Below are 24,636 nucleotides of genomic sequence, written 5' to 3' on the forward strand. Positions count from 1 at the left end.
GAAGCATTTTTTTTCCAGGTGTCTTTCCTTTAGTCTGGAGAGGAGGTAAGAACTAAATGTACATTCTTTTAAAGCATAGAACTTGGTTGAAACTTTAAAGTCTGAAAAGCCAAACTGGAATTATCTTACTATACCTGTCGCTTTCCCTTCATCACAGACCCATCTGAACCCATGCAAAATGTCACTGATTTATGAACATATGAGGGTATTTTGTGTACATTAAAAAAAAACTGTAGCTTAACCTAATCCATTTCCACGTTCAACAATGCAATTCTGTCTTATTTCGTGGTACCCAAATTCAATGTTCTGAAACCTGATGCAAAAATCTGCCCATTTATTTAGAGATCTTGCTTTCGTGGTAAGTTTGTGATTGTATCTCTTTTCTCATATATCCTAATGTGAGGATAAATGAATATCTTTCATATATTCCATTCTAATCAATGGAAAAGCTAGGGAAAAGAGAGAAATGGAAGTCAACAGCAATTTGTATGTGGAGAAGGTAGCAATTTGGAGGAAAATGAAATAATTCATACACTACATTTTTCCTCTACGTAAGCATTACACTAAATATCTTTTATATTAGTCATGTTGCTTTGAGACTTTTCCATGTTTCCTGCAGACAACTGCCAATGTTCGAATGGTCTCTGATGAATAAACATGCTGTGACTTGCTTCTAAGGAAACGTCTGTCATGTTCCAGGGAAAAATGACTTCTTCCCTCTTAAATGGGGGGGGGGGGGAAACAAGGCACAATTCTCATTCATTAGTAACGAAGTTGATTTTCCCCTCAACTTTTCTATTTCTGTCATGTTTGTATCCTCTGTAGGGCATTCATGCATTCAGATAAATCAAGCAAGAAAAGAAACTGAGAGGAGGGAACACTTGTAGGAAAAAGTTACACTTTAGCAATGGGGATTCCCACTTCAGAAGCTCAACCAGAACACATGTTTCGCCTTAACTATTTACCAAGACCAAGGTTATTTTTCAGGTTCCCATCTCTTGCAGAACTACCTGTTCTCATTACTGTTTACCCAAACGCTTAGCAGGGTGATTATTAGCATATTTGGCAAGAAGACATGCTTCATTTAATATTAACTCACCATGTGACAGCCCCTTCCCCTCCAATCTCTCCTCAAACACGTGAGGATAAAAAGAAAAGTATAGTTGTTTGCAATCTGACTTTGCGCTTGGCTTTGGCATCAGCAATTGGCCACAGGCACACACACCCCCAATCAGAGGCAAGCACCCCGCCCGCTCCCGGAACTGTCATGCTGGCTGACAGCTGGCACATCTTCCAGTTGCCCTCCACTCGCTTTCAGAAAGACCCTTCCTTACAGTCACCTTGACATGCTCGCCTGCCTCTGCCTCGGTCTCAGTCCTTGGCCAAAGAAACTTCTTTTTTTCCTTCCCAGGGCTCACTTACAGGTATCGTCCACTGCTGCTCCAAAACCCCAACAAGGGGCCCTTTGTTACAATATTTTCTCTCGGACTCCTCACCCAATTCCTGGCATTTAGCTGGCCTTCCGCAACCCAAGACAAGCCCAGTAAGAACTAATCAAAAACTACCCAAACCACCACCTCGGGCGGCCTCGGAAAAGGCAGGGAGGAAGCAGCCTCCCCGGCCGCGTGTAGAACGGCCAGTGAGTCAGGCCAGCGAGTTGCCAGCCAGGTAAACCGGTGAGGCCTCGCTGCCCTGGTCCTCGCCCTCCAGGGTGAGCGGTGGCGCGGCGTTCGGGGCTTACCCAGCGGGGGCGGCGAGCGGCGTGGGCGCCGCGGGGGCGTCCGGAGCACACGGGGGTTGGCTGTCCATCGCCTTGCGGGGTGCTGCGCGGGCTCCAGCTCTGAGGCGGCGCGTCACTGCTGGGGTGGGAGAGGCCGGCCGGTCAGGGCGGGACGCGCGCCTTCCCAGGCCGGAGCGGGGCTGGCCAAATGTCAAGAGCCCGCCCGACCCACTTCAGCCCGGGGCGGGCCCGCCTCCCCGGTACGCTTCCACCTGCGGGACCAGGCGCCCAGCCCGCAGGCGCCACCGCAATCCCCACCGATTCTAGCGGCCGCCGAAGCAGGAGGCCAAGACGGCAGGAGGCGGCGCTGCAGCCCCCGCCCCGTGGGGTTTACTGGGTAGCCATTTGGCGCCTGTCGTGGAGGAAGAGGAGCTGCCCAGGCTGGAAAAGAAGCGGGGCCAGGCGCATAGGCACCGCCGCCACACCGGCAACGGAGCCCGGGCTGCTCCGGCAGAGTTTGCACAAACAAAACGCCCCGGGAAAACTTTTCCCGAAGAAAAGTTGGGAGGACTAATCTTTCTTTTCCCACCCAGAGCTCCTACTTTCTTTTCAAAGGAGACAGTGGCTCGCCTGTTCTCTCTAGCAGCTTCCTCTCCTACTCTTCCCTCCCCCGGCCCGCGCGCTTGCAGCTTGGCTCTCAAGCCAGGACTTGAATGGAGGGGAAAGCTGCAGCGTCTCCGAGGCTCAGCCCAGCGCGGGCCGGGCCGGGCCGCGTCCCGCCTCCCACTGCACCGAGGGCGGGAAGCCAGGCGTTCGTGGAGCGCTACGGAGCCTCACCCCAGTTAGACTCACTCACCCTGCCCCATGTCCCTGCCCTGAGTCCGGGAACTCGCAACCTTCGCCGCCGCACCGCCGCCCAGAAGTGAGGAACAGGTCGGCGGCATCGGAGCGAGGGAGGCAGCGAGCCGGAGAGAGGAACGGGGCGGGAGTGTGCACCGAGCGAGTTGGAATTTCCTTCCCCCAGGGCTTCAGGGTTTTGGGGGTACAGCTGGGGAAGCCAAACGGAAAGGAAGCTCCGATGCGGAGCGTTCCCATTCCCACCGCTAGGGCGTCGCTTCAGAAAGCTTGACGCGTCCAAGCTTAACAGGTGGGGAGAAAGGGAAGGTACCTGCACTTGGAGAACCCCAGAGCGATCGCTGCGGAAGTACAGAAAGCAACTCGCAGAACAGGGCCGGCAGCTTAACCTCCCTGCAGTCTGACCTTCGACATCCAGTATTTGGGGGTGGCGGTGGGGTGGGCGGGGGTGTTACCTCTGTGTTACTATTGTGTTAAAACACCTGTGACACTGTAATCCTGGTAGGTTTAACTTTGCCTAGTCTTCCAAAGCATATTTTTGTTTTGATTTAAACCTATAACAGCTGTGACGTGAGGACTGAACATTATTTGGTGACAATGTATAAACTAAGAATCGGATGATAGATTTCATTCCTCTCTTGTTAAGTTTTACAGGAGTAAAGGAATCATGTAGACACAGCTGTGTGCCCACATTGCATGCTCTTTGGATGATTCTTTGCACCTGACAAAACAAGTATATTTGCATATCATTTATATACTTTCAGTGCCAGTTGTTTTAAGGTGTAAGTCATTTTGATGGGTCCAAAAGCTTGCTTTCAGAAAATAATGTGAAACTAAGAAATTAACTGGAAGCTACCATTTTAAAAATAAAAATATTTGGAATGAAGTGTTGGAGAAACCCTCCATGAAGGAACATCCAGAAGGGGACCTCTGCTGTAATAGTAACATCAACTAACAAATCTATTAGCCACTTAACCCTGATAGGACAACAGGTATAGTTATGAAATTTTAAATTGATAGATGTTAAACTGATATCTAGAACCCATGCTTGATAAAATGCCTCTTTAGCATTTTATCCATTGTAGCAACCAAAAATGTCGCTGAAATTAAAATTCTAAGTACTACCTAGTAATATGTAGTATGTCTATAATAAGCAACCTTAGTATGTTTCCAGTGCATAATATAGTTCAGTTCACACTTGCATATGAAATGAAAATAAAGTGACATTTAAACTACAATATTGGAATCTTATCACCAAAAGTTGCTTTTAAATATTGTGACTAGTATCAAAGAAATTCATTTAAATGCCTCTGGATTTTAGACTTAAACAATAGCTCAGGTTAAACCGTTTTATGAATCATTTCTGGCTCTAAATGACTAGCTTTTACAATTGCTTGCACAGACAATGATATACATATTGAGTAATAGTGAAACTAATTAATGTGTATCACTCTCAATCATAAGATCAAGATTAGAACATTAATTACTCTCAATCATAATTTATGACCTACTAGTAATATTATGGACCCCATTAGGCTAGTCTTAAACATTAAATATTTCTGTAACATTTCATAACTGCTAAAAGTATTTTCCATGCCATTTTCCTGTCCTCCTTCTAGTCCTAGGCTTAGGGAAGGATTATACCCTCTACCCCACTGAAGTTAGAGATGACTGTGTGACTTTCTTTGGTTTCCTGGTGAAGTCACTGAATAATCAGTTCTCATGTCTTGATACTCTGTCCCCTGCTGCTGCAATTGTGGAAGTATATTTTAAGATGGAGGTTGGACAAGACTGAAGGATACTGGAATGCTAAAACTACTGCCCCGAATACAACTGCCAGAAGAGTTCTAAAACATACAACAGGATCTGCATAAGCAATACTAAATTTACACATGGTTAAGTCACTGAAATTTTGACAATTTTCAGAACGAAGATTAGACTTGATGCTTTCATTTGGTACTAATCTAACTCATAGTCTGATGGTTGCACAGTTTATTAGCAAAACCATAATCAACGTTGTGAGCTTTTATACATAGTGGTGGAAAACTTCCCCTTCCCAATTATTACTTCTAGTTATATAGAACTGTTTCAAAATTCTACAAGTTGTGAGAATTTTTTTTTTTTTACCAATCTCCCTGACTGGAAATCTCCCCTTCCCCTCTCCATCCACTCATTTTTAGTGTTTATGCTCAAGTATTGTCACCTCAGGAAGACTTTCCTTATTGCACTTCCCTTTTTCTTGAACCCCCCATTAGAATATTAGGTATAGCAAAGCCCCATGACACTTTGTTCCAGGTACTCTTCCACACCGTAGCAGAATTAAAAGGGTTTGAACTTAAAGGGCCATGTCTTATCCCTGTCTTCTGATAGCCCAGCCCAGAACATAGGAGGCACTTAAAATGAAGAAATGAAGGAAATCTTTAGGATTTCACTTAGCTGACTCCTAAGATGTACTTAAATCAGGGAAACACTTTTCAGCACAAAGGGGTTGTCAATCATTTAAAATGAAACAGATGGAAGGTGAGTTTGCCTCCTAGGGAGAGAAGACTTACTCTCCATAAGATTAGTTGATGGAGTTAATCCAAAATCATGAAATATAAATAAATTCCATTTATATATATATATATATACATTTTATACATACATGTATGAAAATATAATATTTTCATATATATATATATATATATATATATAATAATCTAGGTTGAAGAGTCTAGCTCTATTGAAATAAAATAAGTTCACATCCTTAATAAAGAAGTGGACAGACTCTAGTTAAAGTGAACAATGCAAAAATTCTTGGAAAAACAAAATTAGGATTTGAATAAATATTTTTGTAAATTACTAGAAGAAAATTTTAATGTTCATTTTAAGTCTTTTTTTATTCAGCTATAAGTGCTGCTGGAAAAAATGTATTTAAAATTGAAAAACTGTACTTCAGAGGTGATTAATATCTTCCTATGTAATTCACCTTTGCCTCTGAAGAGCCTAAAGGAAGTGGCTGTTTTATGTATTTCTGTGTTGTGTGCATGTGTATGATTTTATATTGCAAAATCAGAGAGGTTGAGTAACAGTGTTCAGTGGATTTGGGTTTTTCTTTTTTTGCAGTACTCAGGATTGAACCCCAGGGTACTTTACCACTGAGCTGCATCCCCAGCCCTTTTTACATTTTATTTTGAGACAGGATCTCTCTAAATTGCTAAAGGTCTCATTAAGTTGCTGAGCAGGCCTTGAACTTTTGATCCTCCTGCCTCAGACTCTCAAGTTTATTGGAATTACAGATGGGTCCCACCATGCCCAGCATCAGTAGTGTTCAGTTTTAATGAAGATTTTACTTCAGGCTTTGTATCTCATATATACTACTTAATCTCAGGCTAGCATGTATTAAAGGGTGGTCTTTATAAGTTAAATTGATGAAAATGGAGTGAACATGGAGTTCAGGAATATACACACAATAGTTTATTATAATATCATCTTTGTATAGTGTTTTTATAGTTTACGGAGTATTCTGTATCGATTAAAACATAGAAAGTGTTGTTACAATTCAGTGTCACCTATACAAATGCTCTATGAAAGACCTGTTTTAATCCAAGTGCCAAAAGTCATTTTCTTTGGCTTCCACGAATCCTGGGCAGATCACTTAATTACTACTCTGGGCTCATCTTCTTTCCCTTCCCTTCTTATTCCTATTTATAATCTCATTTTAATGCCTTTCCCCAAAAACAGTACAATTATTTAATAAGTGAGGACAAATAAGTTCAACAAATATAATTGTTGAAATACTATAGTTTTTTAAATACAAAAATAGCTATTAAGAAAGATTATCATTAGTTTCATTGAAAACATTTTTCCTTTTTTACATTGAAGACAGAAATATACAAAGAGAAATAGGAAATAGCATTGATAGTTTTAAAATGACCATATATCTAGTGTAATGTCCAGTGCACATAATTATAATACAGACTTATACACTGAAATTATTTTAAGAACAACTGTTAATTATAATTTTAGAGGCAAATAAAATAACTGAAGACTATGTTGTTTATGTAATTTTTAATAACTATAATTATAGTCATTTTTATCCTCATGACAGCTATCAAAATATGTAATAAATGACATACTCAGGTGAAGTGGTAATGATGCAGCTATTTACATTATCAAGTTTTTTTTTTTTAATTTTTTTAATATTTATTTTTTACTAATCAGCGGACACAACATCTTTGTTGGTATGTGGTGCTGAGGATTGAACCCGGGCCGCACGCATGCCAGGCGAGCGCACTACCGCTTGAGCCACATCCCCAGCCCCATTATCAAGTTTTTAGTGTATGACTGCTTCATAGTATTTTCAGCCATAAGTATGGTTTTGGATAGTAATTGGGAATAGAGAATATTTTTATGTAATGATTTTTATATTGTTTTACAGAAGAAAAAGAAGTCATTTGGCTACTATATTCTTAAAATATAAGCAAATCTCTTATTCTTCCATGAAGTTTAATATTTTCTTATATCAAAGTTTGAAGAGAATACTAATATTTTTAATAAAAATGTAAATTAGACTGTTTATGATCCTATGTTTGAAATTATAAGTGTATTATGCATTTTCTCTTTGGAAGGTCATTTACAAGCAAACATTTTAGAAATTAAAAGTACCAAAATATATATACTTTAGTCAATTTTAATGATGTTTTTTAACTTGTCAGATTTTATATTTGAAAACACAGAAAATCATTTTACATTTTCCTAAAAGAGAATTTCCAAGCAGTGTATATATTCATGAATTAAAATTTTATTTCAATAAAAGAAGTATTGAAGTGTAACACCTGCTACATCTAACATCGGGCTAGGAGAAAAAAGGGTGGTAAAGATTTTGCCTCTGCTATGTCTCTACATATTGCTATGGATCAATGGGGCTAATCAGTACTATTTTTGTAGCTCTCCATTAATATCTAAAGAAAATTGGTCAACAGTCACTTAAAGGTCCTCTACCTCTCTTCAAAAAGATAAATTTAAACGTTTACAAAAATCCTAATTATCAAAAGAATAAATGCCTGATCTTAGTATGCTGTTAATAAATACCACTGTATTTCTATATTATCATACATAATTCTAGGCAAAGACTTTGAACATGCACACATTCCAGGACAGAGATGAAGCCTGTAGAAACATGCTTAGGCCTGCAGACATGCAAAGCATGTAGTACTATGGACCTGCAAGGAGGACAGAGTTTTCAAAGCAATTCAGATTTCCAACTCAGATCCTGATATACAACACCAAGTTGTCTAAAAGCCTACATTCTTATTCCCTCTTTAGGTTATCTTTTTGCCTAAATGAATTTCTTTTCTGAATTCTATATTTGTTGCTGAGTGGCAATAATTTTCTTATGCATCAAAAGTAAATAAACCTTTTTATTACATTAGTGTATCAGTTTTGTTAAAAGTACCCTGATAATTTAAAATTTATATACCATTCAAATATGGATAGTTTTGTGTTTTTTGTTTTGTTTCGTTTTTGTCGTTGTTGTTGTTGTTGTTGTTATTGGGAATCTAATCCAGAAGCAATTTACCTCTGTGCTATATTCTTAGCCCTTTTAATTTTTTAATTTTGAGACAGGGTCTCACTAAGTTGCTTAGGACCTGGCTAAATTGCTGAGGCTAGCCTTGATCTTGCAATCCTCCTGTCTCAGCCTCCAGAGTTGCAGGGATTAGAGGTGTGTACCACCGTACCAGGTTCTTTTTTCTTAAAAAAAAAATTAAATAAAACTAAGGGGAAAATGTCAAATTTTGTCTATTTCATTTGATACAGTTAACAAAAATTGGGCGTTGTATTTTGATATTACCTATTAAATTCTTACTATAACTGGTAGTCCCATTTCTCCCTTTATGAGTCTTTTTTCCCCTAAATATGGACTTCTTATTGTTTCGTGCAAAAAGAAAATTTTTAACAAGCACAGAATATGATAAACCCCCATCCATCACCTAGCTTTGGGAACATAAAACATAATACTGTATCTAGTATTTCTATTTTGTCCCTAGGTAAAATCCCTTGGTAAAAAATCTTGCTTGTCAGTGTCTCTCTGTCTTAAAATGTACAACTTTGAACTAGGCTGCCACTGATCAGGATTTCCAGGCATGAAAAGTAACAAGTCTCAGCACATTTTATCCTAGCAAGGCTCCCTACCCCCTCCTAATTATCCAGCCTCCTGGGAGGCTGAGCATGCCTGTGGTTAACTAGGCACCACACTGGTTATAAGCTCAGGCACTGGAACTACATAGATCTGGGTTAACATCTCTGGCTTTGCCACTCACTTTCTGGGTGATATAGGAAAGTTTGTTCTTGGCAAAGAAAAGTGCCCAGTGAGGATAGAATAGGGGTTCAGTAAGGGTACTGAAGGCACTTTTTTTTTTTTAAAGGAATTTTACCAAAGTCATCATGCTGTGCCTTGATTAAGATTGAGTCTGTAGAACAGAAAACTGCACCCAGCTGAATGTTACAGTTTCTTTCTCTATGATGACTCAACTGTGGAATATTCAATTTTCTTATCACTATAATGAGCTTAGAAATAATTTATGATCTCTCAGTTCTTTATTTTTTCTTCATCTATGTTGAGTAATCAAGCTCATGGAGTTAAAATGTATTAAATTCATATATATAGAGAGAGCCTAATAATAACAAGACGTCATGTTACATAGTGCTTTCACAGACTGAGTCTAATTTGAGACTTTTAAAAGCCTGCAAAGATATTCCTATATTTATCGTACCATTCTGAAAACTGAACTAAGTGACATGCCCCAAATGCTGTTACTACAGTTGAAGTTTCTTAAGGTTTTTATTTTTTATTTTGCAATAACAGTATAGTTACCTTGCTGTAAACATGGCACCTTAAAGAAGTTAACTCATACCAAACAAAAATTATTATGTAAATGGCATGCTGAATATCTTTTCTGATCTCTGAATTTTATGACACCTTCAAAGGTACTAGCTACTTGAATCTGCCTTGTCCCAAAGGACTCACTTCAGTCTGGGGGAAACTTCAGGGATATGATTGTATTAAGTTTCACCAAATGAATGTGAAAATCAGGCACAGTAGCCTTTGCCTGTTATCCCATGGACACTGAAGGCTGAGGTAGGAGTATCACAAGTTTGAAACTAGCCTCAGCAACTTAGACCCTTTCTCAAAACTAAAAAAAAAAAAAAAAAAAAAAAAAAAATAGAAAACAATTGGGATTCTCACTCTGTGCCCCCCAACTCCCATTACCCAAAAAAAAAAAAAAAAAAAAAAAAAGGAATATGAAGAGCAGGGAAGTAAAACAGAGGGAAAAAATTCAGGGTTGATCAGAAATTCAAATGCATTCTGGAGTGGAACTCAGGGCCCTAACTATATCATAAAACAAAGGTGCCCTACAATGTAAAGTTTCCTTATTGTTTATGTTCTATTGTGGGGTCACAGAACCACCAATTACATTCTAAAAACTATAGAAGGCTAGATTTAAATCAGATTCCTCTGTATTTATATTGAGGTCCATTCCGTGAGGGATTTGCAGTTGAAATAACTATATATTTCTCTCCACTAACAAGATAAAAGGAATCTACTTGGAAATATCAAAGGCAGCCAGACAAGGAAAGTAGCTCATTAAATATTTTTGGAAATTTGATAGTATAAAAGAACATACGGCCACGGCCAGAAGTCAACCTAGCATGTAGAAATTATTGATTTTTAATATACATGCGATATATATATTTTTATAATGTAGCATTAGTTTTTAGCTATTTTGCCATGGTGACTGCGGAAGAAGAGGAAAGATGTGTTCGAAAAGCAGAAAAGATGGCATTATAAACTTACTGGAATTCAGGTCTTTCTTTTTCAGTTAAACTCATCCAGTAATTGGGAAAAGCCATACCTATTTAAAAGGTTGTGAGAAATTAAATGAGATAATAGAGTTAACAGACATGGCAGAATGTCTAGCACATGAGAACACCCAGTGCTCTGGAAAAGGTCTAAGTCTTCAGATAATGAGGTACTAGAAAAACTATGCATATCACTGTTGACCTGAGTATTTTCTTTGGGTTTATAGTGTTTATCAGTTATCACAAGATAAGTAGCAAGAAAAAATTTACTTAGAGGAAAGGGAGCAGGGGAAGGGAAGTGGGGAGGAAGGGGAAATACTGGGGAATAATATTGGCTAAATTTTATGTTATATTGTATGCGGTTCAAATATGTAACAATGAATCCCAACAGTATGTAAAACTATTGTGCATCAATTAAAAAGAAAAAGAAAGCAAAACAAACAAAATAAATGAAGTTACTTGAGTTAGGTGATCTTACTGTTTCATCATTTTTATATGATTGAATATTTTCAGGAGATACTGTGTATGTTTTAGGAATAATAATATATATATTTTTTGATCTTTATAATTTTCTGTGGTCTTAATTGAAGTGGATAATTTCCGTCAGCAAGAAATAAATATGTTCATACAGAGTTCTGAGAATGTACTAAGTAAATATATTTCTACAGTGAAAATGGGATTAAGATGTTCCTTCTGTGATAAACAAAAAATATAAAATCATGTCAACTTTCACCTCTGAATTCCTTGACTTTACAAGGATTATCTGTGATAATCATTGACCTTTTATTTGGAATGCTACTAAAATAGAGTTTACATCTGGCAGATATAAGACCACTTTTCTCTCTCTGTATTTGATTTGGAGTAAGTATTGCCTTCTCACTTCAGGCGTGATTCTTAGGCATGTTATAAATTTTGCAATCTGTCAGTGCCATAGAACACATTGAGCTGTAGCTAACGCTATTTCAACACCCAAGAGCTGCCTTCCAATTCTTTCTGAAATATCTCACTTTTTTTTTTTTGTAACAATGTCAGAGGAAGTTGAGGAATTTAAGAAGTTGGTGGAACATACTCCTGGTGGTTTTGGAATACAACCCTTTCATTTGTGAGTTCTGTGCTTCAGTTGACAATGGTTATAGATGTCTAGCAAAAAAACAATAAATTACCTAAGTCATTTCAGCATTAGGACATCTTTTAAATTTCAGTGTCAAGTCCATCCAGTGAACCCAAGCATTCTGCAGTGATCATATTTGATTAGCGGAAATTTATAATTTTATATCTGATAGAAAATAAAATTTCAAGTTCTGGTTTTTTCATCAATAAGATGGTGATACTATAGTATGATAATCTGTTTTTCAAGGTTTAAATGACAAGTATAGCAAATTATCATGTTCTACAAAAACAGTCTAACAGAAGTCATGCAACATTAAATCTAAAACTTTACAAATCATGAGATTAAACCATCCATTATATTTATCAGAAAACTGAGGCTTATAATGGTATTGTGAGATTTAATAAATAAAAATACAGGATGCCCAGTTCATTTGAATTTCAGACAAAAGATAGATAATGATTTGGTATAAGCAAATATTGCAAGGGAAATGCCTCTGTCAAAAATTTACCCATTGTTGACCCCAGCAGACCAGTGTATACCTACAATCCCAGCTACTTGGGAGACTGAGGCAAGGAAGATGGCAAGTTCAAGGCCAGCCTGGGTAACTTAATAAGACCCTCTCTCAAAATAAAAATAAATAAATAAAAAGATTTAGAGATATAGCTCAGAGTTAGAGCACCCCTGGGTTCAAGCTCTAGTACCAAAAATAAAAAAATTTTAAAAAAATTATTCACCATTTATCTGAAGTTCAAATTTAAGTGGGTGTCTTGTATTTTCTCTCTGAAGCCAACCTGTACAAGTATCATAATTTGTTTCATCTGCTTATTTGTTTTTAATCCTCTTGTTGTACACTAGATATATAGACTGACTTGTCCTACATAAGTGTACCTTTATACACATTGACCCAACCCCCAGCCCTACCATGTGTCCTTGGTAATCTACATGCTATTTTTTCCCTATGTATTTGCTATTTTTTTTAAAATAGGAAAAATAACACAAAATATTTATTTTACACCTAAGCCATGTGGGTATTAGACTTCATGTTTTGTATTTAAGATTCCACATGTAAGTGAGAGCATGCAATATTTTTCTTTCTATATCTGACTTTTGCACTTAGCATAACATCTTCTAGGTTCACAATTTTTGCAATTGGTAGGAAATCTTTGAGGCTGAATTAATATTCCTTTGTGGGATTATTATATCCATTAATCCATTGACTGATACTTAGGTTGTTCCTGCTTCTTGGCAATTGTAAACAGTGCTGCAATGATGTCGGACTGCAGATATATTTACCAGGTGGTGATTTCATCTCTTTCAGATGTATTCCCTAAAGACAGATCACTGGGTCATCTGGTATTTCTATTTGTAATTTTTTTTAGGAGCCTCCATACTGTTTTCCACATTAGCTATACCAGTCTTCACTCCCATCAGCAGTGAGCAAGGGTTCTTTTTCTCTGTACCCAGACCACTGCTTGCTATTTCTTGAAGGAAGCTATCCTAACAATTGTACAACAGTGTCTTGTGGTTTTGATTTGTATTGTTTTCTTGATGATTAGTGATGTTGAGTACATTTTCATATACCTGTTGACCATTTACATGTCTTCTCTGGGGAAATGTCTATTTAGGTCCTTTGCATATTTTAAAATCAGTTTATTTGGCTTTCTTTCTTCTTTTTTCTTTTTCCCTATATTTTTTTACATGACCTCCTTATATATTTAGGCTTTTAACTCTATATATGGTTTGCAATTTTTTTTCCCCAAATGTAGGCTATCTTTTGTTGCTTCCTATGTTGTGCGGAAGCTTTTTAGTTTAGTGTAGTCACATTTGTTTATTTTATTTTATTTATTTTTTGGCTTGTGCTTTTGATGTTCCATCCAGAAAATACCATTGCCAAGACCAAAGTGAAAGAGGCTTGCCCCCAGGTTTTATTCTGGGAATTTTACAGTTTCAGGTCTTTAGGGGTATGATAATTCTTTTCAAAGAGCATAAGCCTAATTATGCACCAGTGAGCAAACAAAAACTGAAAATTGCATCATTTACAGGTCACTTATACAATATATTATGTTACATAGTAAAAAAAAAACAAGAGGGACTTTTTCTATACAGTAGAAAAATAAACTTATTTCATAATCACACTTCAGTAAGAAACTAAAAGTAATCTAACTAATTAAATGGAAAATTTTGAATTTATTGCCTCTAGTTACCATTCTCTAAATTACTTTTTTTCTCCATATGAAAGATACTCTAATGTACTCAATTGATAATTATTGTTATTCAAAGCCTCTATTCCTCAAGACATGTTTTTTGAATACTTCTTCTCAATAATTAAAGTTATTTTAAGTGTAGTAAAGAGCTAGGACTGTAACTCAGTGGCAGAGCACATATTCAGTACATGTGAAGTCTTGCATTCAATCTCTGACAGGACACATGTGCACATATACATATACATAGTAAAATCTCAACTAAGAAAAAAATTAGGACCAAAATCAATCACATTATAGGGCCTGGGGATATAATGCAGTGGTGGAGAGCTTGCTTACGAAATGCAAGGCCTTGGGTTCCACTGCCAGAAATGCAGCAAGTGAGATATTTTTTAAAAATCAAATTTAGAACCATCTCGTAACTTTTATTCTGATTTATACTTGAAGTTTTAGACTGCACCTTATAATGTCCTTTTAGTCACCATAAGCTTCCTGTTTGTTTGATGTACTAGGGATTGAACCCCCGACCTTGCACATGCTAGGCAAACACTACCACTGAGCTACATCCCCAGTTCTTTTTATTTTGCTTTGAGACAGGGTCTTTCTAAATTTCCTAGGCTGGTCTCCAACTTATGCATCCTCCTTCCTCAGCCATCTGAATAGCTGGGATTGTAGGTGTGTGCCAGCTTGTATTCATTTTTGTGTGTTACCTAAAAGCAAATCTAAGACTTTTGCACTGAAGCGTGAGTATATTAGCCATCCTCAGTCACAGAGATGGAAACAGAGATTTCCCTTTAAGGGGTTTTCTGGAAACCAAGAAGGGAGATGGGGGGCTTTGAGTTAGCCTGACCTAATGAGTTCACCTTGACTGAAAGTTCTTAGCTTCTCCATTTCTCTTTAAGTATACTTATCTTTTCATTCTAATAGAAGTTTCTGAAATCAGCCCCATAATAATATACTCTTTTTTTTGTGTATAAGACATCTGTAATCATCTCACTTTTTCCATTCCAAATTTATTATATTCTTTTATTTTTATTAATCTTGCTAGAAGTGTGCTGATTTTTAAGACATTTTTTTAATAATAAACTTTTCATTTTGTTAGTCTTGATTGCATGATTTATGTGGAAATTTTGAAATGGAAAGCATTGCTTTTCCCAGTTCTCTAAGAGAAAGTCAAATAGGATTTAGATGACTGTTTTTCAAGCAGGATATAGATGATGCCTGCCCTGAATGGGAAGTCGTACCAATAGATACCCTACAAATCAAACAATCTTTGGTTTTAAGAGTAGTGTTATTTAACAAGATTAGTAGAGGTAGCACTGCAATTATATTTTCCTCTTAAAAAGTACTCCTTAGAAATATGAAACAAGAAAATATACTCAAATATAAAAAACTTAAAATTCTATAAAAGTGACTTATTAAATATATAATGTACAGGTGTCATCCAACAATCCATAAGGAAAAAAATCTCCTACCAATGTTATAGTAATAATAATACATTGGGTATTTCTTATATTTATTTATAAGGTGCTAAAGAGCTATATATATTGTAAGGATGTAATTAATTCTTGAAATCTACTTATATTACAAGGAGGCATAAATATTCTTGAAGATGAACAAAATATAGCTCAAAATTATTACATAATTACCACAAGCACCCATAAATTGGTGGAAGTGCAGTACTTAAGTCCTCACACTTTTGTAGAAAACACAATTAGCTTCTGTTAATACCAAGTACTATTTTTAAATTACTTAAGAAATATAACTATTTTCTAGTTATTTTATATTAATGTTATTAATAACAATAATATTAGAATCACTATAAAACAATAAACTAGAACTGCATTGGAACATTCTTTAAATATCTCTTTTAAACAATCAATCATCTTGCCAGGCATGCTAGTGACAAATGTGCTCCTGGGTTCAATCCCCAGAATCATAATAAAACCTGGGAATGTAGATCAGTGGTGAAATTTTACCTGGAATTCCCAAATCCCTGAGTAAGCCTAGAAAAACAAAAACAAAAAAAGAAAGAAAGAAGCCATGTCAGAATAACCTCACTACTATTTTTGAAGGTTGTTAGACTTTGAAATGGGTCTCAAGATCAACAATATATTTTTAAATTCTTTAAGAAAGGATAAATGGATAAATCACTTTTTTAAACTGTTCAAACTTCCAGAGCCAATAGGTTAATATAAATTCAAAGGTTTAATCTATCTTTAGTCACTAGTTACATATTAAAAATTTTGCTTAAAGGAGTAGTTCAAAGATGAATATAGGCAGGTGTGCTTGCACACACTTGTAATCCCAGGAGCTTGGGAGGCTGAGGCAGGAGGATGGCAAGATCAAATCAGCCTTAGCAACTTAGTAAGATCCATCTAAAAATAAAAAAGGACTGGAAATGTGGTTCAGGGGTTAAGTGCCTCTGTATTCAATTTCTAGTACCAAACAAAAAACAAAAAAAAAAAAAAAAAAGAAAGAAAGAAAGAAAAAAGAATATAGATAAAATCAAGAATTAATCATGATAATAATGAATAATCATGATTAATAATCCCTTTTCAATTTTTTTGTACCTGGCTGAGCAATAAAACAACTGGGTATACATGCTAAAAATATTGATTCATAAGCTTCACATACTCTCTAGCCCTGCTCTCCATCTCAAAATATGAGAACATCTGAGCTAAGCCTTAGTTTAAAAACAACAACAAAAAAATATTGCCACTGATTTATCTCTACTGAGACAGAAATTGGGGAATACACTAGGTGATTATGAGCCTCCTGACTGTAGACAGAACTTCTTAAGGACGTCAGTGTGCCTGGGGCCAAACAGGGTGATCAGGTCCCTCACATGATTACTGAATTGACAATGTGAAAACTAGGGTAAAGGGCTGCCTTCAAGCAGCCTGCTGCCTTTCACCAGTGTGGTGAGAAATACTCAAGAGAGCAGTAGCAAACAAATCCTTAAGCACAGTGAGTGGCTCAGAAAATAAACCCTCAACAAGCTCTGAGAAAAAAAGTCCAGGGGATGCTCTATTGAGGAGTGAGGTCAGCATAGATGTGAACTTGCATAGATAAAAGTTGTCTAGGCATTTTGTTGTTGTTGTTTGCTTCTTTTGACTTCAATCTTTTTTAAAAAATTTTATTTGTTCTAATTTGTTATATATGACAGCAGAATGCAATTCAATTCATATCACACGTATAGAGCACAAGTTTTTCATGTCTCCAGTTGTACATTTTTGACTCTGAAACAGCATGAGCTAAAGTGCAGTGGTTGAATGTTCTTTCAGTTTGAGAGGCAACATAGAGCCTGGTCTAAAGGAGTATTTGTTGTTAGAAAATGGAGTGCAATGATGTCAAACACCAAGGAATATCCTGAAATAAAGGGTGAAATATGTATATTATACAAAAGACTTGGTTCATTTTATAGGGGATAATATTTTAAAATGTGTAGTAAATGAACAAATATTCAGGAGACAGCCTTTAGAGTTTCATATATACCAAAGAAAGGTCAAAAGAGATTGCTGTCTTCCTAAAGCAGGCTTTTGGGGAGGGGGGAAGTTAAATGAGGCTTTTTTTAAAGCTCTTGTACATTAATGTTTCATAGTGATTAAAGTTCAGAATTATGTAATTTATAGTGAATTTTGATTGCTATTATTTCTTGGTTAAAGTGAAAAGAAAGCACTCTTTAAATTGCCTGATATTAGAAATTAATGTGCTCTATAACATTTTTGCATCTCATCTCTTTGTCTTCATCTCAATGTCTCTTCTGGTTTTGTTGTTTTACCTCTTTTCTCTGGATCACCATTGCTTGTTCTCTAGGCAAAGTACTCCAAAAATGACCCTCAGAGGATACAAAGGATATTAAAAACTAGCCATGTAAACCATGAATATTTTCTCTCTAGAATATGTAATGAGCTTGAGGCAAAGACAGGTAGAATCATGCATATATTAGTTTCAAACTCAAGTTATTCAGACATTTATTATTCCTAGGGGAGAAAATCCTACAGGGAAAAAAGCAAATAAATTTTCATAAAATCTTTAATATTTCTTCAATATTACTGCCTTGCCATATTTGAAAACGTAGAAAAACAATGGAGAATTTCCATTTAAGAAATTTCCATGTTCAACTAATTTTGCAAGCTCTGACTCCTTAATAGACTTCAGACTTGTCCTTGTTGGCCAGCTCAGTGCTGACACATTGGGGCTGCACTCAGAGAACTGTGATCTAAGGGAAACTCAGATTCAGCACTTGAAAGAGCTGCATGTAGGAACAGAAAGCTCTGATGCAACTGTATACAGTACAAACACAAAAAGAACATTTAATTCTTCTAAGTTTGCTGCTTTGCACTTCACTCTTCAAGCAATCTTCAGGATTCTTTCAATCAGTCTCAAGTTATCTCTGTCTTCTGCAAAGAAATCAAGAAAATAAAAACTTGGTAATAAAAAATAAAAATTTGGTAACTACCAAATAGGTGAGAATTTGCTAGATTCCAGGAACTCTATTGAGTACTTTATAGATAATATTTCATTTAAAAATTATAAAACAAAGTCTTGTTAACATTAGTACCTTGATTTTACTGGTGAGAAAATTTATATTCACTATTCTTATATTATATATTTGGTATGTACACCAGTAAATAACAAGTGTACGCCACCAGTATCTTTTTCTTTTACAAATACAAGGCAAAGGAGAACATTATAGTAGGCTCTTACTAGAAGAGGTTGAGAGTTTTTTTGTATAAATCATAGAAGCTGACTCATAGCATTTCACATCAAAGCAAAGAAGGCCATGGCCTACAGTTGACAAAGAAGAGATCCTTCACCAAACCTTTTCATTTCTGTTACAAGCTCATTCTGGTGTGTTTTCATCAAATGTTCACGATTGCATTTACATTAGACATTTAAATAGAGGAAGCATTGGCCAGATAAAATAGAAATGACATTTATTCTTTTCCAACTTCTGATTAAGTTAAATATACAATTTAACATATTGCATAATTCTGGGCTAAATGCCACCAAATAAGTTCCGTAGCTGTCCATTTTTTACTGAACATACCCATACTTTTACTATAGTGTAACTTCAAAGGTTGTGCAGTGAAATGTTCCACAGTGGCCATTGCATTAATTTATAACCCAAGTCACTTCTCAAGAAGTTCATTGAACTTCTGTTACCAAGATTTGTCTCAAATCCACAAGTCTTGATACTGAACTCACATAATTAAAAGGAATTGTTTTTTTAACTTGAACCTCTACTTAAGGTTTTCTTTGTAATACAATAAAAAAAACTTTGGGGGTACCTTCTTGTCCTTTTGATGTTTTTCCCATTAACAAAATATGTAAAACTAATTTTTCATCTCATAAATAAAAAGGAACTTCTACTAAAAATATCTAACTCAATAAATATGTACAAATGTTTTTATGTATCAGTTGAAAAATAAATTTAAATTTAAAAATATATTTGATGGTTGCTCAACAGTGCTATACACTTAGAGACACTTCTTTAAGAGAGATTATGATAACTTTTCTTTATGTGGTACTGTAGCACATGAGCATTATCTATTTGAGAAAGCAAAGTCGTTCAAATATTACTTTGTATTTACTGTACAGTTAATAAGTAAGCAAACCTATCTAGCTCCAAGGATTCAGGATAAAAATAAAAATAAAGTCAAGTCAGTGATAAACTTAGGCAGATATTTCTGACCCTCAAGCTTAATACCCTATTTCTTCCAACTTGAACATTACCCTCCACTAAAAGTTTCTTACTGTGTGCAGGATACATGTGAAAATGAGTCATAGTCACACCAACCCTGATTCGTACCTGCCAATATATGATTACTGGTATTTAACATAATTATGAAAAATCATGATTCAGAACTAGAAAATTACACAAGGAAAACAGGCCAATTCTGATATGTATCTTGGGTAACCAAGAGAACCAGTCTTTTGTTTGCCTATAAGTTATGTAAATATTTACACCATAAATGGCTCTAACACAACTGAAGGTTAACCCTGGTATAATTTTATCTGTAGTTTGGGATAATAATCTCCCCCATAATAATTATCCATGTTGTTTAGTTATTAACTTCTTGCAGGAACAAACTAGAATTCTATTAAGACAAAACAAGGTGCCTACCTCATAGCTAATATATTTTTATTAGCTATATATGTTGTACATGCATACCTGCAACTTCTAGATCCTTTACCTGGCTTAAGGTCAACTTATTTTTCTATTTTATAGCCACAAAGACAGCAAGATGAGGTGCCTTCCAGTTTAGCTATGTCTCTCCTACCTCATGACCATGTAATTATACTATGGTGCATCAAGATGAAATAACTGGCACATCAATGACACAGAAATAGCCAGTGGCACTGGGAACATTTCTCTTAGAGCAGTTGGCTAAATGCTCCTTATGTGTTTCAGTATTTTTTTTAAAAAAAGTTATTTTATAACTTTATAAAAATAAATATAAAATAAGCTTGCTAGCAATGAAGATTAATCCTTCTCACAAATTTAAGCCCCCTTAATGTCGCTGTGCATTGCCTGTAATTCCACACTAGGGCCTTGAGGCAGAAGTATTTACATTGTAGGACACAGAAGGATAAGCCAATTCTGTTCCCTCCAAGAAGCACTACTTCCCATCCTTTTCTCTCTTTGCTTCCCTCCCTCAGTTCAACCTCCTATCGCCGTGAGTTGGGTTGGTGGAAAGTGGAGGCCTAGAATTTTTTCTCTATTAGTCTACAAAGGAGTCCATAGGTGCTCAGTACAATTTCTGAAATTCTTTAATGTAAAGATTCCATTAGTGTGCTTCCTTTCTTCATGGCATGATGCAAGTGTCTTTGGTGCATTTTTTTCTCTGCTTCTTTCCTCTCATTTTCATCCTCTTACCATTCATTATAGGTTAGCTCTGAAGTAAGATTTAAAGTTCTCAAGTGGGCAAAACATAAAGGAGTTGTTGGTCGAAGTTTACCTGATTACGAAATAGCAAATATTCACTTAAATAGCCCGGTGGAATTTAGAACATGTTACTTCTTTTTATGTTTGTGCCTTTAGTTGTGACATGTTTCCAAATTACAAAGGACAAGGATAGTTGCGATAAAAAATTTCTGTTTTGTAGTCTCAATATTATTGTGAAAAAAAAAAAAAGAATGATGCACTGTAAAGGCAGGTAGGTCAGAAGAAGTAGATTCCTCTCTACAACTTAAATATTATCAAAATATTCACATCCATAATTTTTGGTATTTGAGTTTTTCCTCTTACTTTTCTTGAGTGATGGCATTCTTCTCTTGTATCCTGTGCACAGGCTGCACCACACCATTACTGTCTACACATATACTTATCTAGACACCATACTTGTCTGAAGGCATGTGTCTTAATTCAATTTGTGTTACTGACAGTAATTGCAGAGGGAAAAAGACACATTTCTTTTAATTTTTATGAACCAAATTGGATCTCTTCCAACCTTTTTATCCCACATGGAGGAGAATCCATCATGAGTCAACTCTTGGCTTATCCCTGCACCAGCTCCCACTAGTTGGAGCAGAACACATGGTCTCAGGCAACAAGAAAATCAGGGAAGGGCTTTTCCTTGGCTTGCTTTCATCAGTAGTGTTAGTGCAGATTCTTTCTGCCCAGGCTCCTGCTGCTATGAAGGACTGTGGCTCCTCAGCATGGGCCAGGAGACAAACTCACAGATTATTTCTGTGTATTATCTGATCTCAAAGACTATGCTTCCTCTGGCCTTCCATTCTTGAGTAACTAACACATACCCTCTACCCCCAGGTTCCTGCCACCTAAATAAATTTTACAATTCAAGTTCTTCTCTCAGTTTAGGGGCCACAGGGCTTAGACCACTTTGCCACTCCAGCTCAAAGCACCAACATCAGTGCACTTCCCTTTCTTGAATAATTTTATTTAATTTTCTTATGGGCATAACCTTCGAGAGCAAAACAATAGTGTCTCCCCACCTACCTCCAGAAAATCAGAACTGAAAACCAAGGAAGCTATGAGTCTTCCTTAAAATAAAGGAAAAGCAAATGTGCTCATTTTATTCATGAGCCTTTGTCAGATAAATATATAAATTATTTTATTAATAGGTCTAGGGATGTAGCTCAGTGTTAGAGCACTTGCATAGCACACATGAAGCCCTGGATTCAATCCCCAGCACTGCAAACTAATATCCTGCCCTATTTTATTTTTAGCACTCCACTAGTGTTTGGCAGATAGTTAAAAACTTATTTTCAAATTAATGAAAATGTTTTTACTGACTAAGTTTTTTTTCTCATTTGTGGGTCCATTCATAACACTCCTGTATTTTTCAGTTTTAATCTGCAGTTTAAAGAAGCTTATTTATTTTCATTACTTTGCCCAGCAGCTGTTTTTGATAACTTCCAAAGCTATCAGATTTTTTCCCATTTTCATATCTCTAAGACATATCTTAAATTTTAAATTATGAAAAAATTATGAAGCTTCACAAGTTAAAGTATGTGTTCATGACTATTTTCCTATAACCCATTACCAAGAAGTCATTGTCTTTTGATTAAAGACCTTCAGCTTTTGAAACCAATGTCTTTATTTATCCTTCCCATTATTGACCTTAAATTGTTAAATGTTTGGTTTATATGACCTTGCATGTGATGGCATTGAACAAATAATTACAGCTAAAATTGAGCAAGCATGTATTATTGTAGTAGGGCATACCTCAACAAAACTTTTTAAAAAAATAATTTTAGCAAAGCATATTACCAGCCTCTTTACTTTAGAAGTAGAAATGACTGATCATTGCAGTGGTCACAAAAGATATTTTAGTGTCTTCATTTCCCCAAACCAGGAGATGAAAATATGTTTCCATAGCAACTTAATTCTACTGAAAGAATCTCTTTGTCTCAAATAAGGCCATTTAATAATGTTATCTTGGAAAAAATACTCTTACTTGACTTCTGTGGTAGCATAATGAAGCTCTAAGCATATGTATTTTATGACTACATGCTTCTATAGTGTACATCTTCCTGCCTCACATCAAAATTCTGTAAGTGCAGAGGCCCTGATTGCTTTTTATGTTGTTCTATCTCTATCACTATGAGTTCGTTAAATGAATGAATTACTGTGAGCGAATGTGATTTTCTAATGCATACCACTTAAGCATTTGAGGCACACTGAAACTTATTTACTCAAAGAATTCTCATTTTCATGCAACCCATAACCTCATTCATGTTTTTAGAGGAACAAAAAATAATCTACTGTATGATCTTCCCCCCCAAATATTCTTACTGTACTTTAAAAAGCAACAATTAAATGTCTGTAACAGAAATACTATATTTGACATTATGGCAATGTGTCCCCCTGCTTAGTCATCTCCAGACCCTGGTAACAGAGCAGCTTGCATTTTGAGCACATGCCTGAGATCCCTAGATCTCAGTGTTTCTTCTAACTAGTAGAGAAACACATCACCTACCCTCAAGGCTAAGCCAACTACTAGCCAAGTGTTTTTTTAAAAGAAAGAGGCTGTGGCTGGGTCTGGGTTCTTGCCAGAGAGGAAATGGAAGGAGAAAGCTCACCTCTTTCAGACTAGGGAAGTGCCTGGGGGAGACTGTCAAGAGGCAGAAGGAAGTGTTCAAGTGTTCGCCTGTATGTCTTCTCTTAACAATTGGAAATTCCAGAAAGGTAAATGTAAGGAAAGTAAGAGTCTGAAAACACTGAGGGGAAACAGCCTGTGTCCTTAGGCCTCCAGTAGGAGGCATTCCAATGTAATGCAGTGGGGTGACCTTGGAGAGTGAATGAGTCCAACTTGATGTCCCTGCCTTCATGTAATTTCTTGGCCAGAAATTTCCAGAGGATGCTGAGAGAGTCTGGCCTAGGGTCAGGATAAAGAGCTGAGCCTATGAGCTGCACTAAGCATCCTGCTGTGTTTCAGTGGTAACAGGGAACAGAGATCAGCCCAGCAGGATCCATAGACAGCTCCCATGTGGATCTCTGGTGCCATTTACCCTTTGTTCTCTGAGTTCACACAAGCCCCAACACGCCCAAAGGCCATACTGAAGAGACAGAAATGAGAAAAACTGAACATGAACCTGAAAAGGATTGACTCATTTAAAAGTGATACATGGATTAGCAAGATTGCTTTACTGCCCTCCTGCCGCATCACTCACAGGGAGGGAGTTCATGAGGATTAGAATGATTCAGCCAGGCTTCCATTAAGCTCACAGAAGCATCAAACAGAATGTGGTTATTCTTGATAGGGCAGAGAAAGGGATGATCACTCCTATTTCTTTCAGTTTGGGAAGAAAAAAAGAAAAAGTACCAGATTCTATTGATTCTGTGTAGATGTTTCCATCCTCACCCTCCTTGTTTATCTGTCCCCTTCCAGCTCTCTTGGCAGTGAACTTAACAGGGTTTTGCTGTAAATTGTGATAGGTTTTTCTGAGAATGCAAGGGTAGATTTTTTGATGCCTTAATTTTTTTTTCTGGAGGGGGAGTGGTGTTATTATTAAAAAAACACTCCAGTGGGGATTATGAACTGAAGTAGATTTCTATACATGTATAAGTATGTCAGGATAAATCCAACTACTACAAAGCTCTAAAACAAAACAAAACAATAACAGCAAACAAATAAACCAAAAAACACTCAAACTGGGCATGGTAGTGTACAACTGTACTACCAGCAACTCCAGAGGCTGAGGCAAGAGGAGTGAAAGTTCCAAGCCAACCTCAGCAATTTAGAGAGACCCTTACCAACTTAGTGACAGCTTGTCTTAAAATAAAAAGTGCTGGGGATATGACTCAGTGTTAAATTCTCCCTGTGTTTCATTCCAAATACCAGAAGAAGAAGAAGAAGAAGAGGAGAAGGAGGAGGAGGAAGAGGAGGAGGAGCAGAAAGAAGAGGAGAAGAAAGAAAAGGAGAACGAGGAAG

The 24,636-nt window shown here is 36.6% G+C and overlaps 1 protein-coding gene and 2 long non-coding RNA genes across 13 annotated transcripts in view; 1 reads left to right on the top strand and 2 right to left on the bottom strand.

The window, feature by feature from the left end:
- Nucleotides 1-2,995, bottom strand: part of Cobll1 (cordon-bleu WH2 repeat protein like 1) — a 154,239-nt gene extending 151,244 nt beyond the window's left edge. For 3 of the 9 annotated variants that reach the window (XM_078017504.1, XM_078017502.1, XM_078017503.1), the window contains exon 1: nucleotides 2,577-2,830. In XM_078017504.1, the coding sequence (XP_077873630.1) occupies nucleotides 2,577-2,815 (239 nt within the window). In that variant the 5' untranslated portion in view covers nucleotides 2,816-2,830. The other 6 variants (XM_040294398.2, XM_040294397.2, XM_078017505.1 and 3 more) reach the window with 6 other exon arrangements.
- On the top strand, nucleotides 1,036-24,622 carry LOC144365553 (uncharacterized). Of its 3 annotated transcripts, XR_013424110.1 has the most exons (3): nucleotides 1,091-1,668; nucleotides 3,222-3,308; nucleotides 6,996-10,880. It is a non-coding gene; the product is annotated as an uncharacterized LOC144365553 (long non-coding RNA). The 3 variants fall into 3 exon arrangements; XR_013424111.1 differs by lacking the exons at nucleotides 3,222-3,308; nucleotides 6,996-10,880 and adding an exon at nucleotides 24,547-24,622 and having other exon boundaries at nucleotides 1,036-1,668; XR_013424109.1 differs by lacking the exon at nucleotides 6,996-10,880 and having other exon boundaries at nucleotides 1,036-1,668; nucleotides 3,222-5,992.
- On the bottom strand, nucleotides 17,678-23,471 carry LOC144365554 (uncharacterized). Its single transcript, XR_013424112.1, has 2 exons — nucleotides 23,285-23,471; nucleotides 17,678-18,135 (listed from the first exon to the last, which is right to left on the bottom strand). It is a non-coding gene; the product is annotated as an uncharacterized LOC144365554 (long non-coding RNA).
- Nucleotides 24,623-24,636: the final 14 nt, after the last annotated feature.

The sequence above is a fragment of the Ictidomys tridecemlineatus genome, chromosome 7 (assembly GCF_052094955.1).
Source record: "Ictidomys tridecemlineatus isolate mIctTri1 chromosome 7, mIctTri1.hap1, whole genome shotgun sequence".
Classification (NCBI taxonomy): domain Eukaryota; kingdom Metazoa; phylum Chordata; class Mammalia; order Rodentia; family Sciuridae; genus Ictidomys; species Ictidomys tridecemlineatus.